Here is an 18,821-nt window from a genome sequence, read left to right on the forward strand (position 1 = left end):
CCACTAATAAAGGCCGACGAGGGCTTGCAAGCCCTCACCCGCAACCAACGAGGGCTCGATGACCCTCACCAACCGCAACTAAGGCCACCCTCGCCAGATCTGGCGAGGGTCAGCCTACAAGCTCTTGCCCACGGTCAGCGAGGGCCTAGTGGCCCTCGCCACTGCCGACAATGGGCGTCCAACCCTCACTAACGGCCAGCGCTCGCTAGCCCTTCCCAAGTCCAATGTTCTGAGAAGAAGACAAACAGAGGACGAAAAAGATGATGAATAGTGCCACCATTGACCCAAAAAAGTAATAATAATAATAAAGACAAGACAACTGAAAATTTAAAAAAAAAAATTGGACAAAAATATCCCTAATCATGCTACCGGAATATACATCAGAGATGTATTTATTCACCGGCTAGCAAATGAAGTCTTTATTTAAGACAAACTCCACTTCAAATCCTCTTTTGAGAAAATGTAGGCAGTTTAAATTCTTATTTATAACAAACTTTACGTTTAAGTCATCTTTTAAGAAAATGATACAGATCTTTATTTGAAATTTTCTCTTTTTTCTTTGAGAGGGTTTGTTTCCTTACCATCAGAGCAAGGTACAGGAGGTGTGGAATTCAGCCACCACCGTGACATGAGGGGCATTTGAGAGCCGCCGCAGCAATCGATCGGTCGTCTCTCCGCAGGCGGTGGAGATGGTGATTTTCTCCTCGATATGGCGATGCAACGTCGCTCTCCTTCTCCTTCTCCCTCCTCTGGTTCTTCGTCTATCAGAAGCTGCGAGCGGCCGGAGAGTGATAGAGGTAAAGGGCGCTCCGGAGTCGGTGGTGTGGGTAGTCCAGCTCTCCGATCTCCATTTCAGCGTCCACCACCCTCTCCGGGCGGCCCACTTCAAGACCCACGTCGCCTCTGCCCTCTCCCTCATCAACCCCTCTCTCGTCCTCATCACCGGCGACCTCACCGGTGGTTCCCCTGATTCACCGCCGCCGGTGCTCCCTTCTTCTTTCTTTCGAGCGCGTTCGGCTCGCGGCCGCTGACCGGTTCTGGGTTTTCTGGCAGATGGGAAGAGCGAGGATTTGCTCACGATGAAGCTGAACGAGGAGGAGTGGGTGGAGTACCGGGACGTGATGGAGGACGTGGTGAGGCGGAGCGGCCTCGATAAGAGCCGCTTCTACGATCTTAGAGGGAACCACGACAACTTCGGCGTCAACGTTGAGGGCGGTTCGGTCGACTTCTTCTCCAAGTACAGCATCAACGCCCAACTGGGAAGAACTGGTAACATCAACAGCGTCACTCTTCAGGTCTGCTTCAGCTCGACATTTCTCCCGTCGCTAAGATTTTGGTATTAAGACAGCGTCGCCGCCTGTTGTTCCTGTGTTCTTTTTTCTTTTGCGAGTTCATACATGCGAAGTTCCTTCCTTTTCTTTTGATTCGTTAGGATTAGCTCAATTTTGAATTTAGCATCGGCCCCTTTTGTGCCTCCCAAAGGTGACTCCTGTTTGATGAGTTTCTCTGCTTTAGTTCCAGAGTGAGGTGTCTTCTTAATTATTCTTAATTTGTTATCATGTAGTAATTCCAACAGTTGTGTTCTTCCAAATGAAAATTCTTTTGTCTACCCTGTTTACGGATCGATTTGTTCAAGGCAGGGGAGCGGAAACACTTGTTTGTGGGATTGGATAGCACAATGTCTGTGGGTACGCGAGGCCCGACTAATCTCTTTGGACATCCCACTGATCAACTCTTAGCCGAATTGGATTCCGAGCTTTCGCAGTGGGATTCACTGACTACTAGACCAGTAACCAAGATATCATTCGGGCATTTCCCACTTTCATTCTCAGCTGCCTCATCTTCGGGGAAGAGCTTGAGAGATATTTTTCTCAAACATTCACTATCTGCTTATCTCTGCGGACATCTCCACACAAAATTCGGCAAGAATTTGAAGCGTCATCACCAGCCAGGTGATGACCTTTCTTTTCTGCACAATTTGTTCCAGCCTAACATTCACCAAATGCCTACTTTACGGGATCCGAATTGTTCTTCTGGAGCTTTCCCATCCAAAGAATTCTGGGAATGGGAGATGGGTGACTGGAGGGAGAGTCGAGTTATGCGTATTCTGGCCATTGATAGTGGTCATGTTTCCTACCTGGATCTCCACTTCAAGACAGGAGTCAAAAAAACTATCATTATGCCCACATTTCCACTAGATTCGCGATTTATGTCAACATCTTTGTCCCATCACAGGTATGAATGCCAATATATGGTTCCTTCATCTTACGAAACAGTTAGAGCTCTGGTGTTTTCAGTGTCCCCAATCATGTCAGTTGTGGCTAGAGTGTATGACTCCAGAGATGGAGATCTACACATTGTCATGGAAGCAGATATGACTAAGCATGAGGGTAACACTCCTAGGGGGAACTTTTACAGTGCTCCCTGGAATTACAGGGCCTTTGAGGACCCATCGCCCAATAGATATTGGCTTCAGATTGAAGCTGTGGACATGGCTGGTAAATCAAGTTCGACAGAACTAAGGCCATTTTCCATTAATGGTCTCAATGCTCAAGTCCCGTGGACATGGAAGGAGTTTTTTGTCATGGGTTGTCAATGGGCTAGCTTATATGTCCCTTTACTCTGGTCTGTCCTGTGCTTTATGTTTTCTATTCTCCTTATCCCAAAAGCACTCCAAACATTCCTAAAGAAGCAGTGCTCATTCATGAGATTTGCCACTGGTAAAGGCATTGTGGGTGGTATGGCATGGTTTTTGCAGGAGCTCTGCAATTTTCCTGGGTTATGGTTTGGCATTTTGGGGTACCTGTTCTTCCTTCTTTGTTTCCCTTGGTTAAGTGGCCGAATATTTAACAACGGTGGAATGGGATATATGACTTACAAGGGTTGGTTTGTTAAGGACATCCATTCTGGTAAAAATCATGAGCTTGTGGGATTTCCAGATGTCATGGTAATTGTTCTTCCTCATCTTGTCACTGTGGTATTGCCGATGATACTGGTTTGTGCAGCTTTGGCTGCTGAAAGAGGCTTACATCAGCATATATGCTCCACTGCTGGGAAAAAGGAAGATGATTATGGTCAGGAGAAAAAGAGATCACTAAATCATGATACGCCAGGAATTAAGAGACCAGTTCCCGCGATTAGAGATCGTTGGTTGCGGAAACTTCTTGTGGTGATTTGCATAGCAGTTTGTTGCAAGCATTTTATGGTAAGTTTTGCCAAATGACCTACTTGAAATTGAATGAAATGAACGGCTTATGTGATTCCATGAAATATTCTGGAGTGAGATCGCTTGCAATTGCTTCATGCATTTAGCATGGTGAGGTCTAGAATGAAAAATGTAGCATAGAGGGTTTTTAGAGTCTATGAAATTGGATGAAGAGATTAGCTTAGAGAGTTACATGAGAAGTTAATGTGAGTAGAAGTTGAATGGAGGGTTTCTAAATCTACATGCACTGTTCTTCCTGAGATGGCGGTTTATCCTCAACATTGGTCATGCTTTGGCTTGGTTTATTAGTGGGCTATCGCTCAGTTTGGTCATTACTCCTGCCTTTCATTGTATTCGGAATTTTCTTAAAGAAGTTATTGACATAATATGTGGTCTTACCTCAAACTTCCATGTACATCACATCATTCACATTACCTGGTCATCAAAAGATGATGCAGGATATTTGCTTGGTTGATTTGTTTTTGTTTGGAGTTTGTATGATGTGAGACCCTCTAATGTGTGCTTTGAATGTCTATAAAATACTCCTTTGCTTCTCGATTGCCCAAGCTTCTGAAAAAGGTGTGAATTGATAATGCAGTAGTACAATCCGGAAGCATACTTTTCACTTACAGTCAATGATTCCACCACAATCTTGGTGTTGATTGTTGATTCTCCATTTTTATCATTGCTCATTACAGAATTGCAGAGCTCTTATAAAAGCTTACGAGATGAATCCATTCATACATTTTCCGGGGTACAGCCTTTCAGTTCCTGTATTAGTGGCTTACGCAGTCTACAAAACAAGGAGCAACAACCGACCCAGGCATTGAAGAGGTAAACTCTTGCTTGCATGGCTTGAACCGGTCTGTTCACTCCTAAAGAAAAATTCCAACTTCAACTACCAAATACTTTGTCAAGAAATCTGACAACTGATTTCCCAAACCAAACATGGGCAATTGTAATTCTCCACCTTGTAGCACTTGTAAAGGACATGCTTGACGCTTCATGCGTGGTTCTGAATTGCAGCAGTTCCTTGTCTTGTGTTTTCCGAAGTGCCATCTTGATCCGTGTATATCTACTATCCGTGTACTATCGTCTTGTGTTTACCAAGTGTATGAATGTCCACTGAGTATGATAACGAGTCTTGATAATACTATTCGAAGTACACCCAACATTTCTCTATTGATATCACGCAGGTGATACCATTCTTGCAATTAAAGGAGAGAAAGCTACTGAGATAATGAATCAGGTGCCTATTTTCAAACCAAACATGGGCAATTGTAATTCTCCACCTTGTAGCACTTCTAAAGGACATGCATATGACGCTTCATGCGTGGTTCTGAATTGCACCAGTTCCTTGTCTTGCGTTTTCTGAAGTGCCATCTTGATCCGTGTAAATCTACTATCGTCATGAATGAGAAGATACATGACCAAGTGTACGAATGTCCACTGAGTATGATAAGGAGTCTTGATAATACTATTCAAAGTACACCCGACATTTCTCTATCGATATCACGCAGGTGATACCATGCTTGCAATTACAGGAGAGAAAGCTACTGAGATCCTGAATAAGGTGCCTATTTTCAGACCATACTTATTGCCTTTGCGCTGTTCTGTGGCCAGTTCTTCGAAAGCCAATTCATATACACGGAGCTTAGCAAATAATCTTACCCATGATATAATAAATAGGCATACGGATCTTGGTGTCTATTAAGAATCTAATTATTTGTATTAAGACTAGTTTGTAAAACCAATTTACAGATTAATATGTGTTGGAGTCTTATTAGGCATTAGATATGGGCTCCTCGTTTAAATTCACTTGCTATTTGTGAACTAGTCTTAATAAGATGCACTTCTTTGAGAAACTAGCCACTGCTTATTTAGATCTTCCTTCTACTTTAAGACATGAGGAATTTCCGATCATCATGGTTCATCATAGCTCGTCCTTGCCATCTATAATGTAAGCGACAGGGAGCCTCTAAGGAGTCGACATGTGGCCCTCTCTTTAATCGGACACCCACCCCAAATCAATATTTTCTTTCACTTATTGTATTGACGCCATTTCAATTTTTTGCATTACTTGCTTCCTTTAAAAATGTAAAAATTAATAAAAGCAAAGGACAACATTTGGTAAAATAAATAGTCTCAAGTGACTCATGAGAGCCCATGAGTAATTGTGTTGGTTGTTGCACTAGGTTGCCTCCTTTCCAAAAATAAAGAAGAAGGTAAAGCCAACAATACTAACAACTTAGGAAGTATCGATATTTTTCGAGAGTTTTCGTGTTGTGTCGAACATTTCTCAACAAATATCGGAAAATTCAAAATCTAGTCAATTCTTTCAAACCTTGAGTCCAGAATTTCAATATACAAGTTCAAAATTCCAACACATGATTTTAATATGTACAGAGTCGATTTTAAAAATTTTCAATAAATGATGGGTCAAAATGTACATGTAAAAATAATAAAAATAATAAATGAGGAAAGAAGAAAAAATCTATTCTTCTATTATCTTTTTCTCTTTTGACCCTCATTTTCCGTGACACACAATTTACCTCCAAGTTTTTGTTTTCTTTTCTTTCGAAACGCTTTAACACGCGAGTCTAGAATATGGATTACTTATTTTTTTTCTCAAAGTTTTATGGATTATTGGGATAAAGTTAAATTTGTCAAATTTAAATAATGAATGATATTAATTAATAGTGGATTAATATTTTTATTGTAAATTTATTTTAAGATCTTTTTTATTATTTATTTATTTGTGAATTTGAATCAAATTAATAATGATAATTTATCACGTATTTATAAAAATATACATTTAATATATAATGTGTCCTAATTGATCGAAATTCTCTATTTTTTAAGAAATATTGTGTCGACGTGTCGTGTCATATATCGCGTGTCAATGTCGATGTTACTTAGCTAATAACGTGAGTCTCCCATAATTACACTTTTTATTCATTTGACAAATAACTCATTAAAACAATTATCTACATATGAAATAGTAGAAATCAATTACTAGGTAAAGAACCATATTAGCCTAAGTGTTTTACTAGAGAACTTAGGTAACCCCATTCAAAGATTTCAAATAGCCTCTGATAACTCTCATGAATTAGGTAGTTTAAAGATGAGAGGAGTCTTACCCTTTTGTGTATACTGATAATTACAACTGTCATACCATTTTTTGGATAGTCACACTTTACAATACTCAATGTTTGATTTGATCATTAACTTTCCTACCCAATAATGATTCATTTATTCATGCTTTTAATAATCCCAATTAAGTCTCTTCTTCAATTTACTTGGAACTACATCAAAAATGGAAGCTAAACCCGGTAATACAAATGTGCCTTTTGATCGATAATCTCATTTAATCAAAATACGGCCATATTATTAGAAAATGCTAATGAGTATTGCAAGAACTTTTCGATGACTTTTGCTACTTCTGTGTATTCGGAGAACACAATAGAAGTCCATTGAGAAGTTGACAAGTGGTGCGTCTCATTGTGTGACACATCTCCCACCTTTTCACAAATCTTTAAAGCAATAAAACTCCGGAAATTAGAAAAATTCTTGACACCTGTCTTCCACCTTCTTCCTTTTCATTTCTTTCTCTATCGTAATCTATTTTGAAAATCCCTTTTTTTTTTTGCTAAAGATTTTGAATATATATAGATGATCTAGGCAGAAAAGAAAATTGAAAGCCACATCTAAATAATTGGTGGAGAATTCACCTTGTAGAGAACTTTGAAATTTAGAATTGCATAGGGTAGTGAAAAGAAAATCTCAAAAATGAAGTTATTCGAATAGTTAAATAATTTGTCATTTGTTTAAATTTGAGGAAGTTGAAACTTATATGCGAAAAACCAAAGCAACTCATTTGAGTAATTTTGTCCAAATAAATACTTTCAAGATTTTCAACTCTTTGCATTTGCACCATCCATCCAATTAATTTTGGCTAGAAATCGTTAACGTTGACATCAGTTGTCTTATGTGATATAATTTTTTACATATTTTTCTGAATTTTTTTATTTTTTTATTTTTTTTTTTTTTTCATTGTGGCCAGCGAGGGCTGCCAAGCCCTCGCTAGATTCAACAAGGGCAACCCTTGCCCAAGCGATGTTTCAAGGTCCTTTGCATCTCAATACCTTAAGAAAACCATTCGATTCTCTTTGCCTCTTGGCTTGTCCTATAAATTCTTGAGGCTTATCAATGGCAAACTTTATCGCATCACTTTGACAAGCTCAAGCCCTCACAACCTAGGTGAGGGCCACCCTCTCGGCCTCTAGTTAGACCCACCCTCATCGAATCTGGCAAGCTTGCTCATAGCCAACAAGGGCCTAGGCGAGAGATCCTCGCTAGCCACAATTAAAAAATAATAATAATAACAATAAAAAATAATTTAAAATTTCTAAAAAAATCTAAAATTTGTAAAATTTGTCAATGTTAGCACGCATGTCAGTGATTCTAACAAAAATTGATCAAATAAACTCAATTGGCACAAATACAAAAGGTTTAAGAATATATTCATCCAATTAAAATATTTATAACTGTATTGGCACCAATGCCATAAGTTTATGACTTTTTTGGTACTTTTCTCAAAGAACAAAGGTAAAGCACGTGAAGTGGAGAAATTAATATTGAGAATGAGATGAAAGAGTCATAAACTAGAAATGACAAGAAGGAAGATTAAATAGCTGACCAAAAAGATCGTATGGTGAACCTCCTAACATGTATTGCATCTCTAGAATGCTTCGGCTACCAATGGCTTAAGCTCAATAGAATTATATTGTGAAGTGATTTTATGAAGCATCAAGTATTTGAATAGGCCGATTTTGCAAAATATCACAATAGTAAATACACAATCCTTTGAATGAACAGAAGTACTCAAAATAATCGCCTTTGGTATTTTTTTCAAGTAACATTTCATTCATTTTCACAAAAAAATAAGAGAGAAACATCGCAATCCAATAACAAATCAAAATAAATCCCAAACAGCTTCAAAATCAAAATAGGTAGTTGATCACCAAATCCATCTTCAGTAATGGGCACTCGCTGAGATCTCCATCTATTGTTATAGTTTTTCCTTTTGACATTGCACGCCTGGGTTTGGCATCCCCAACACCATCATCATTCAAGAAACTAGATTGAACGAGTATAGATCTGGCAATTGTGACAGTTAAACCTTCACGAAACTCTTCCAATTTCCTTTGGAAATAGGACTTGTACACCAACTAAATGGAGGAAAACAAAAATTAAAATCATACACACAAAATTCCCAAATGTAATTAGGGTAAAAATCTCCCCGAAATGGGAAAGAAAAGCTGCCAAATTTAACTAGATCATAAGAGAAAAACTCCACAAAACAGGAGGAAAATAAGAAAAAGGAAATAGAGAGCCAAATAAGCCAAAAAAATGAAAAATTTAAGGGGAGGGAAAGATCTAGCTCAAACCTTCCCCTCCATGGATATTGAAGAAGAAAGTTATGGTGAAAATTAAAAAGAGAGGAGAAAACCCTAAGACTTGGTCTTATTATCAAAACACAAAAGATCTAAGTGAATCGCTCGCGCTTAGCATAGGCTAAAAATTAAGTTAAGTTCTCTAATTATGCGGGAAAAGTACCAAAATAATTTTAAATATGTTGCATTGATACCAATTCAGTCTTACACATTTTAATTAGACCAATTTAGTTTTAAACATTTTGCATTTGTATCAACTGAGTTCATTGGACTAATTTTGATTGAAAAATCACTAACGCGAATGCCTATTATCCTACATGATATGAATGGCACTAACATAGACATTTTTAAATAATATTGTAAATTTTCATGTTTTTTTTCTTCTTTTTTTCTTACTTCTCTTTACTTTCTTTGTTGGGAGGGGCAGTTAAGGGTCGCAGCCATAGCGACCACAACGAGAGCATCGCGGCCCTCACCTAGATATGAGCCAAGCGAGGGCGTTGTGGTCCTTGCCCGGTGTCAGCAAGGGTCGTCAGCCCTCAGCCCAAAAAAATAATAATAATAAAGAAAAGTTGAGGGTCACGGCCATAGTGACCACAGCAACAGCATCATGGCCCTGACCTAGATCTAAGCCAAGCAAGGGCATTGTGGGCCTTGCCTAGTGTCGACAAGGTTCGTCAGCCCTCAACCCAAAAAATAATAATAATAAATAAAGGTCAATACTCTAAAAAATCTCAAACTGGTACACCTGTGACAAATTTACCTCAAACTATTTTTTTAACTACCAAAAACCCCAAACTGGTATGCCTTTAACAAATTTACCCCAAACTAGTACACTTATAACAAATTTACCCTCTATTAACTTTCGTTAAATTTTACTGTGAAATTGTTAAGTTAAATGACACGTGACAGTTGACTAATATACTAATTTGGGATTTTACGCTCCGTTTGTCACAGTTTACAATTTTTGTGATTTTTTAAGGTATTAATCCAATTTAGCATAGAGTATATTTGTCAAAAATTTACAAGTTTGGGATTTTCTGTGATCGAATAAACTAGTTTTGGGTAAATTTATCACGGGTGTACCAGTTTGCGGTTTTTCATGATAAAAAAAATAGTTTAAGGTAAATTTGTCATAGATATACCGGTTTGGAGTTTTTTTAGGATATCAACTCAAATAATAATAATAATAATAATAATAATAATAATAATAACAATAATAATAAAGAAAAGAAACGAAACGAAAAAGGCAAAATATCATAAAAATTCAAAATATAATTAAAAATATCTACGTTAGCATCGACCACGCCACAAACACAGCTAGCGTCTACGTTTGCATATTCCGGCAAGAATTGGCCAGATTGACTCAATTCGTATAAATGCAAAAAGTTTAGGATTGATTTTGTCTAACTAAAAGGTTTAAAAATGAATTGATACCGATGTATAAGTTTAGAACTTTTCAGTACTTTTCTCTCAATTATGTCGGTGCAACTATGATATGTGCCACCACCCTCGCTTGCTATCAGAAGGCTTTATAGCTCTTGCTAGGTTTGAGCAAAGGCTTTGTAGCCCACCCCAAATTTGGGCGAGGGCCTGGCCCTCATTGAACTTAGAAGAAATAAAAAGGAAAAATAAAATTAAATTAATTTTTAAAAAATCAATTTTTAATTATAAAAATTGTTAATTAGATTTGCATTGCATGGAACTGTTTAAGCAATATAATATTTTTTTTTTGAAAATCATAAAAATAATTTTTTCTAAATTTAGTTAAATATTGAAGTATTTTAGTAATATGGGTAGGGTCAGGTCGCTAGATTTGTATTGAATGAAAATGAGTCAAAATAGGTTAAATGGGTTAGACCATTTTCAACCTATTTGACTTACCCATTTGACAAACATACGATTTAGTCATAAATTTTTCAATTTAATCAATTTAGTCATAAACCTTTTTACATTTATGTCAATTGAGTCATCTAGCCAATTTTGATCGGAATTCGTTAACGTGGACTTTGACCATCCTATGTGGTATGACAGGCGCTAATATAGACATTTTTTTAATAATAGTTAGAATTTTTTTATAATTTTATGTTTTTTTTCTTTTTTCTTTATTGAGGGCAAGCAAGGGCATGGTGTCCCTTGCTTGATGCCTTCGCCAGCCACAGCAAGGGCATTACGGCCCTCGCCCAACTTTGAGCCAAGAGAGGTTGTCGTGGCTCTCACCTAGTGTCAGTGAAGGTTGCCAACCCTCAACCCAAAAAAATAAAAAGAAGAACAGAAAAAAGACAGTCATAAAAAATTATAAAAATTCAAAATATCATCAAAAATGTCCATGTCAACTAGGGGTAAACAATTCCAAATTTCTTATTTGTTCCAAATAAAACCTCAAATCTATTTGCTAGTGCAGATTCCTCATTTTTTGGAACCTCATAACCCAAAACCTACCCATATGAAAATGATTCTACTATGTCATAGGTTTTAAAAGTCTAACAAGCTCCTTTTTCTGTTTCATTTTTAATTAAGCAAAATGAAAATGAATGCAATAACATAAATGAAAGCTTATCATTTGTTAACGGCGACAATTCATAGAAGATAAACATGTAAAATAAAACCGAAATTATAGAACTCTAGTCCTTAATTATTTGTGAAAAATTGTTCCAAATTCTAACCACCTAAAATCAAAAGAAACAACAATCATAGTTAATCACCTAATTATAGTTTTAAATTTAAAATTACTATTAACTAAACTAAAATAATTATCACAAAGTTTGACCACATATATTCATTCTGCTACTAATAATAATCTCCTTATTAAGACAATTATATCTAAAAAAAGAAAAAAATTAAATATAGCATTCACTCATTAGATATATAAAATTGATTACAATATATAAAGATAGAGATGAGAAGTGGAAAGGAAACACACCACAGAAAACAAAAGTGAGTTGGTGAAGATAATTAGGGATCTTAGGGTTCTCGGTCTGGTTCCCGATTTGGTTTCTAGAGGAGCCGAGGACCAGTGTTTTCAAAAGAAGTGAAACCATTACAAGTGTGTGGGCAAGTGATTTCGGAATGGGGGAATTTTTTGGTTAAGTATATGGAAATGGTGTGTATGGGGAATGGTTGTCAATGGATGAAATGCAAATGCAATATAGAATACGATCACCACCAAGGTCTAAAGAACACATCACCAACCAAGAATGAAGATCGGGATTGGCAAAGTTTATCAACAAGACTTAAAGAGCAAGTCACCTGCCAAGGATACGAGATTTTAGGATAAGCTCACCACTAAGGCTTAAAGGAAAATAACCAGTTGAGGATAAATTGCTTCTTGGCTCATCACCGAGGAGCAATCCAATCTCCAAGGAAAAAAAAATCAAAATAAGAGTTATCTACTCTCCAAAGATATTCATCAAAATCATCTACTTACAATTAAGAACTCTCCTCAAATTTATAGGAGGACTACACCATAAGAAATAGACAAATAATAAATAGACATAAGAACTACCTGAACACTATAGAACACAAGAACTAGAAAGCATAATAAAGACCAAGGAACTGAGAGTTTTAACTCTTTAAACTTACATAACAATAAGAACTCCTAGGAACCTAGAGATGCAATTAATAGCATGGGAACTTGTATTCTTGACTCTTCAGCCTTGTGCTTTATCTTCAAAATTCACTCACGAGCTTTGATGAGCAAATAACCATCTCAACAATTCTTCAAATATCCATGGAAATAGACGAGAATAGCCTCTCATCTATATGTTGTTTGGCTTTGAAACCGATAATTAATAAGGTGAACCAACAACTCCTCAATCAGTATCATGATCGATAGTCTTCTCCACTGATGATTTCAATTTTGGACCCATTGAATCACGTTGTGCCCAAATTCTGTCTTGGCTTGTATGAGCATATTGCTAAGCTCATCGATGGAACTAATTCAAATACTCCCGCATCAAACTGGGAATCAGACCATCTCTCCCTAGAATCTAGAACCAGACCAGTTTCCATCGATCCAATTCTCCAGTTTTTAATTCTATCCTGAAACCATGCTCACCTTTAATGTCAACACCAGCGACACAACATAACATAACTAGAATCCACATCAGCAATCTCCAATCAAAATTGATCAATTGAACTCAATTGGCACAAACACAAAATATTTAGAACTGACTTAGTTTAATTAAAAGGTTTAGGAGTAAAAACGATACTGAGGTTATAAGTTTAGAACTATATTGATACCGATATAATAAATGTAAGATTGAACCGGTACCGACGCAATAAGTTTAGGACTCTTTCGATATTTTTTCCTTAAATATGCCGGTACGACTACGATATGTGACAAGAAGGCCTCGCGATCACATAATACGTGAGGACATAAGGTTGCTATACACACACACCACATGCAATGTATGCCTGCATGGAATCAAATGGGTGCGACGCAACGTAGCGTTTCGCAAATAGGAAAATGTCTGGTGGAGCCCTTTTTTGCCATCGATAACCACCGAGAGAGGTGGGAGATCATTCGACGTTTGAATGCGCAAAGGAATAATGAGCCTTTTTAGCTTGTTTTTCCATTCGATTCTCCACGCGTCGAAGACACATGGTATCGCGGGTTCACGCCCCGAATACTTTCCCCTCCGGAAAAGAAATGGCGATCGATATTTATCTCATCCGTGACATGGAGAGAAAAGGGCCATCATCTTTTTCATGGCCTTTTTGGGTACTGGATGCATCCAACCCATTAATGCCGGTCCACTTTGGAAAAAAAAGAAAACTATGTAGTGTTTGGATAGAACAACGTCGATTTCACGAGGCGTATATGAAAAAGGAGCGCCTGTTTCTGGCGCAAAGGGGCAATCCCTCTTTTTCTTTGCTTTGCTTTTGGAGGGAGTGGCTGTGCGACACCCAACTCGCGAAGGCGACGAAGGGGCGCGTGTTAGCAATGTTTGATTTGTCCAGCACGAATCGAGAATGGCATCTATTCATATGATGAAGATTGTAATGTGGTCCGTGTCTTCCCCGTCGGCACGCGGGCGATTCATCGAAAATCCTAGTCCAATCATACCTCGAGCATGCGGTCGTGCATTCGAAACCCAAAACACACGGGTACTTAGGTGATGAGCCTGAAAGCCTCGAAAGGATTCGCTTAAGGATGGTGTGATTGGACGTGACGTAATTCCAAAATTCATATTTTTCCACAAGGGCTAGGTTCTCTCTCGCCCTTTTGTGGCCTTCTCACCTCTCCTTTTTAGCTTTGCAATTCGAAAGTGACCCACCTTTTTCCAATCCTAGGACCGAACAGGGAAAAGCCTGTGGTGCTCTTTTGTTGCACCAGGTACTTACGCAAAAATGCTCAGTTCGCAGACCTGCCTTTAAATGTTATTCTTTATTTTTTCAAACGACCGAAAGGGCAAGATTCAGACCTGATGCAGAGGGAGTTATGCTTGGAAAGGATTCCAAAAGATAGTATTTATTTTGAATAAAGAAGTACAGATTACAATATCTTAGGCGCATATTTATAAGAATGTCGTCATCTAGAAAATAACTAAATAACTAAATAACTGAAATCGAATAATAAAATTAAGAAAAAAATATCAATAAAATGAAAAATTATCAAAACACAACTCGAAATTTGTGACATCTCGAAAATCAAGAAAAACAAGTGAATCATATATTGTAACTCATTTGTATCGTGACATCTCGAAAATCAAGAAAAACACGTGAATCATATATTGTAACTCATTTGTATAGTGACATCTCGAAAATCAAGAAAAACACGTGAATCATATATTGTAACTCATTTGTAATCTCGAATATAACGCAATCCTCTTTGATTTGTGAGACTGCCCACTCTTATGACGCTCTAATATTTCATATTGTTCTACATCAAGACACTAGGGTGGAATGATGGGATGCCCTTTGATGAGTCCTGGACGGTGTCCTGTTCAAACATTCTGGTCATCGTCTCGGGAATATTAGCGCGAGGGACTGACCAATAAGGTCCCCTCAACCTTTTTACCAGCAACGGTTTCCGAAGACTGAAAATAACAGCAGGGTTAGCGATAGCATCTGTACCCAATGAGATAAAAGGAAAAGATTCCGCGCAGTTTCTATATATACGCTTGGAAGATGCATCTTGGTTTCATTATACATCGGAGGAGGGAGAGAGAGACACTATCGTACGAATACCTCACCACCCCCCGACGGTTTGCAAGCTGTTGTCCCGTTTATACATACAAATCAGAAAGAGGGAGGGAGAGAGAGAGAGAGAGATGCCGAGGGACAGAGATAGAGATCCATTGGTAGTGGGGAGGGTGATAGGGGATGTGTTGGATGCATTCACCAGGTCCATCTCTCTCCGTGTCATCTACAACAACCGGGAGGTCAGCAACAGCTGCGAGCTCAAGCCGTCGCAGGTCGTCAACCAGCCTCGCATCGAGATCGGGGGAGATGATCTCCGGACCTTCTACACCCTGGTGGGTCAGCAACCTCGGCTCTCATCGTTTGATTTGTTCGAAAACCTTTTGATCTCACGATTCAATGTCCCTCTCTCATGCTCGGTCCCCGGTGTCACAGGTCATGGTAGACCCTGATGCACCCAGCCCTAGTGATCCTAATCTCAGAGAATATTTGCACTGGTGAGAAAAGCACTCTCTCTCTCTCTCTCTCTCGCGCGCGCACACATTTTCCGCTGCATATAGGTAACTATATCCATCAAGAGACCGCATCGAGGCGAGCGAGAGAGAGTTCAACGAAAGAACCCGGGTTGCATTCACTCTTTACCTCTGTTCCTTATCTTTCGATTTCACTCATTTGAGAAAATAAAAAGGAAATCCGGGAGTAGTCATCCGCCCGATATTTAGGTGAGATACATATACACGCTCATGCGCTGGAACATCTCAGGCCATAGTACTACCTGCATGGAAGGAAAGAAACATACGAAAGCATCCCTCCTTTTGATTCCTTTCTCATCAAGTCTTTTCCTTTACCTTCTTCAATGGATATACCAGAATCTTTTTGTCTTATGTATACATAGTCCCGATTCATCTCATGACGATATTGCCTCTCATAGGTTGGTGACTGATATTCCAGCAACGACAGGAGCGAGCTTCGGTGAGTGCATAAAATTGCACCAACCTTTCATTTCATCTATAGTTCATTATCCGCAAGCGACTATGTTTCCTACATATTATCCACCAGTTGAGGAAAAAAAGACCAACTAGAGAAGGGATGCTGAAATGATTTGAGCCTTGCAGGGCAGGAGATTGTGTGCTACGAAAGTCCGCGTCCATCGATGGGAATCCACCGGTTCGTCTTCGTGCTGTTCAGGCAACTGGGGCGGCAGACCGTGTACGCTCCGGGGTGGCGCCAGAACTTCAACACCAGGGACTTTGCTGAACTCTACAACCTGGGGTCCCCGGTCGCCGCTCTTTACTTCAACTGTCAGAGGGAGAGCGGCTCTGGTGGTCGACGACGATGATCATCCATCATCTTCCGACGTATCTCTCGAACCGTATTGCTAGAAGCCCTATATATGTAACTGGACGACCCACCTACGTGGTTATGAAGGCAGATTCAATCCTCCATGCATGTATAAATGCAGATCTATATGTACTATTATCCATATAATCAATGCCAGTCTTCGTATTATCATCTGATCTGTGCGCACTGCTCTGCGATGGGACTTACACCGTTTCGCACTATAAGACGAAACGAACATAGAAACACATGGTTCGTCCCGCCATTGCAGGAGGGAAGGAAAACGATGCTTTTCTACCTTCTATATATAACCATGCATAAACATGTGCGGTCCAGCCAGTGCTTCACTCCAGATGGGCCCGTGATGCGACATGTCGCCCTAAGATATTTCCAGCACGGCACGAATCATGATGCTAGGGCATGCTAGGGCTACGGAAAAAACGTTGCGGAGCTAACGCGCATTGCTTTGTCCTCGTGCTTTATTCGGCACTAAGATCTGCGCACCAAATCATTCTTTCAAGAAATAATGACATGAGCTTGCGTTTCTCATCGTAACGCACGTAACCCATCAGTCTCGCAGAAGAATAAAGAGATTGGCTTTTCAAGAACTCGATAGTCAAGTTACGTGTGCCATTATGCACCATCTGAGTAATGGTAAACAAAATCGCTCATGAGAAATTCATAAAGGATTGGCTAAGCTGGACATAACAAAATTTACCAGGTCCCAAAGAAGGAAAGAGGTATGTTCATGGTCGATATCGATCATGTGACTTGGTGAGAATTTGATTATGTAAAACTAAATATATGCACTTCAAGCATATAGATGCCACCTACCGGTCCAATACTATGTATAATCGGTTGACTAAAAGTTATCTAATCACGCATATGTGCTACTTTATGACAGGGTCACCTCTTGAGTCTAGTCGTGTTTTGGAATTAGCAGTGCGACAACAGCGAATGATTTTAGGGAAAATGATACGGTTGTAATAGTAAAGTGGTGATATTCGGCTGATTTGACCATTTGACTGGTCAAAAAGTGGAACAAAAAAGAGAAAAAAGAGGCCACCGAGAGTTATTTAAATGAAAGTGACTTTTGTTTGTTGAATAGAGAGAAGAAACCGTAGAGAGAGGAGAGAGGGGAGAGGAAAAATTATTGCGTACAAGTTTCGGACACCGGCGATTGGTCAAGATTTTAAGCTCTTTGTTCACATCTAATGGGAGTGATTTCCAGAGTTGAGGATTAAATCGAAATTATGTAAATTCCGAACCACCAAATTCGATTTAGAAGATGTTAAGCTGTTAAATTTTCTAAAAATAATAGTTTGGGATGTTCTGAAATCATGAAATTTGACAAAAATTGATTCGGAGTTACAGTTTAGGCTACGTTCCTTTCACATAAAATAATTTTCGGGAAAATGTTTTCTAAATTTTCCAGCGTTCATTTCACAAAAATGAATTCTTTGGAGAAAATGTTTTCCATCAAAGGAAAAAAAAAAAAAAAAAAAGCCTTCTAAAGTAGGAGAAAATGTTTTATATTTTTGAAAAGTGGAAAAACATTTTCCTCACTTATCTCTCTTATCTCACACTTCTACAAATCCTCACTTCTTCCTCACATTTCTTCTTTTTCTTTTCTTTTTTGTTTGAATTATTATTTTTCTTTTTTAATTCGAATTATTTTAAATTTCATTTTCTTTTTATCTTTGTTTCCCAACTTCTTCTTTATTGACTAGTTGTTGAACTAGGTGAATTTTAAGCTTGTCGATCTCAAACTCACACTCGTTGATCTGGTAAGCCTCAAGCTTGATGCTCACGCTCGCCAATCTAGGGAGCAAAAAATATTTTTCTTATCAAACACCGGAAAATATTTTCCGAAATATTTTTAGATTTTAGCCGAACACTAAAAAATATTGTCATTTTCTTAGAAAATGACTTCTGGAAAAATATTTTCTAGAAATTGTTTATTTCCGCGAAACGAATGAACCCTTAATTGCAATAAATTTTTAAAGTTTCTTGTGAAAGCTTCACATAGTGAATGACAATGAATATTTGCTTTAGGCGTGCGTTTTGTTAGCGCATATGACTTGTTTTGTTAGCAAACAAGCTTAGTTAGTTTATTCGTAATTGAAGTAGCATTTAACTTCATTTTTATATTGTTTTCTGCTAAATTGCTAGGATTCGAGTTCATCGGCCTGAGATAACATGAGCATTACTCAATTGGGAAAGTTTAAACCAAAGTTTCTACCATCCATAATTCAAAGATTTGATAAGCACAACTCAGTTGGGAAAATTTAAACCAAACCACGAAAGTTACGTATATCAAGTTTATGTTGGTTTTTGTCTAAGGCCGTGTCCTTTGGATGAGAGGATGGTTGTGTCATTCTGATGTACTTGTTGGAGTAGAGGTACGACACTAATAGTCCATAAACTTTGACTTAGAGTGTAATATTTTCCTTGGATTTTTAATTCTTTTAACGTGATGCTTGACCTAGTCTTAAATGTTTAATCTAATTTTTAAATTTTTAATTTGTTCAATTTAGTCGCTCAACTTTCTACACCAAGCTGATCAATCATTTGGTACTATATAGAGTTTTCATAATTTGCACCATTGCCGAAATAATGTTTTCTGGATTTTTTTGGCATTCGGTACACGAAAAATAAACTAGTCGATGTAAAAATTT

General features: G+C 38.2%; 2 protein-coding genes across 3 annotated transcripts; both read left to right on the plus strand.

The window, feature by feature from the left end:
• The first annotated feature begins 563 nt into the window (after positions 1 to 563).
• LOC104427132 (putative metallophosphoesterase At3g03305) lies at positions 564 to 4,711 on the plus strand. 2 transcript variants are annotated; one of them, XM_010040281.3, is made up of 5 exons: positions 564 to 957; positions 1,054 to 1,295; positions 1,637 to 3,205; positions 3,904 to 4,039; positions 4,402 to 4,711. In XM_010040281.3, exons 1-4 carry the CDS (start codon positions 690 to 692, stop codon positions 4,033 to 4,035), a joined length of 2,211 nt encoding a protein of 736 aa, XP_010038583.1. In that variant the 5' UTR covers positions 564 to 689; the 3' UTR covers positions 4,036 to 4,039; positions 4,402 to 4,711. The 2 variants fall into 2 exon arrangements, with proteins under 2 accessions (XP_010038583.1, XP_039163231.1); XM_039307297.1 differs by having other exon boundaries at positions 569 to 797.
• A 10,113-nt stretch (positions 4,712 to 14,824) lies between these two features.
• LOC104427117 (protein HEADING DATE 3A) lies at positions 14,825 to 16,320 on the plus strand. The gene is made up of 4 exons (XM_039306462.1): positions 14,825 to 15,140; positions 15,241 to 15,302; positions 15,737 to 15,777; positions 15,921 to 16,320. Exons 1-4 carry the CDS (start codon positions 14,937 to 14,939, stop codon positions 16,142 to 16,144), a joined length of 531 nt encoding a protein of 176 aa, XP_039162396.1. The 5' UTR covers positions 14,825 to 14,936; the 3' UTR covers positions 16,145 to 16,320.
• The last annotated feature ends 2,501 nt before the right edge of the window (positions 16,321 to 18,821 follow it).

Source organism: Eucalyptus grandis, chromosome 2 (genome assembly GCF_016545825.1).
Source record: "Eucalyptus grandis isolate ANBG69807.140 chromosome 2, ASM1654582v1, whole genome shotgun sequence".
In the NCBI taxonomy this organism is placed as follows: Eukaryota; Viridiplantae; Streptophyta; class Magnoliopsida; order Myrtales; family Myrtaceae; genus Eucalyptus; species Eucalyptus grandis.

Bases quoted from the DNA above. Each gene is read 5' to 3' on its own strand.
- LOC104427132 (XM_010040281.3), top strand. From the start codon at position 690: ATGGTGATTTTCTCCTCGATATGGCGATGCAACGTCGCTCTCCTTCTC. The intron at 958-1,053 runs GTGGTTCCCCTG...GTTTTCTGGCAG, and splicing joins CATCACCGGCGACCTCACCG to ATGGGAAGAGCGAGGATTTG. The intron at 1,296-1,636 runs GTCTGCTTCAGC...GATTTGTTCAAG, and splicing joins TCAACAGCGTCACTCTTCAG to GCAGGGGAGCGGAAACACTT.
- LOC104427117 (XM_039306462.1), top strand. From the start codon at position 14,937: ATGCCGAGGGACAGAGATAGAGATCCATTGGTAGTGGGGAGGGTGATA. The intron at 15,141-15,240 runs GTGGGTCAGCAA...CCGGTGTCACAG, and splicing joins TCCGGACCTTCTACACCCTG to GTCATGGTAGACCCTGATGC. The intron at 15,778-15,920 runs GTGAGTGCATAA...TGAGCCTTGCAG, and splicing joins AACGACAGGAGCGAGCTTCG to GGCAGGAGATTGTGTGCTAC.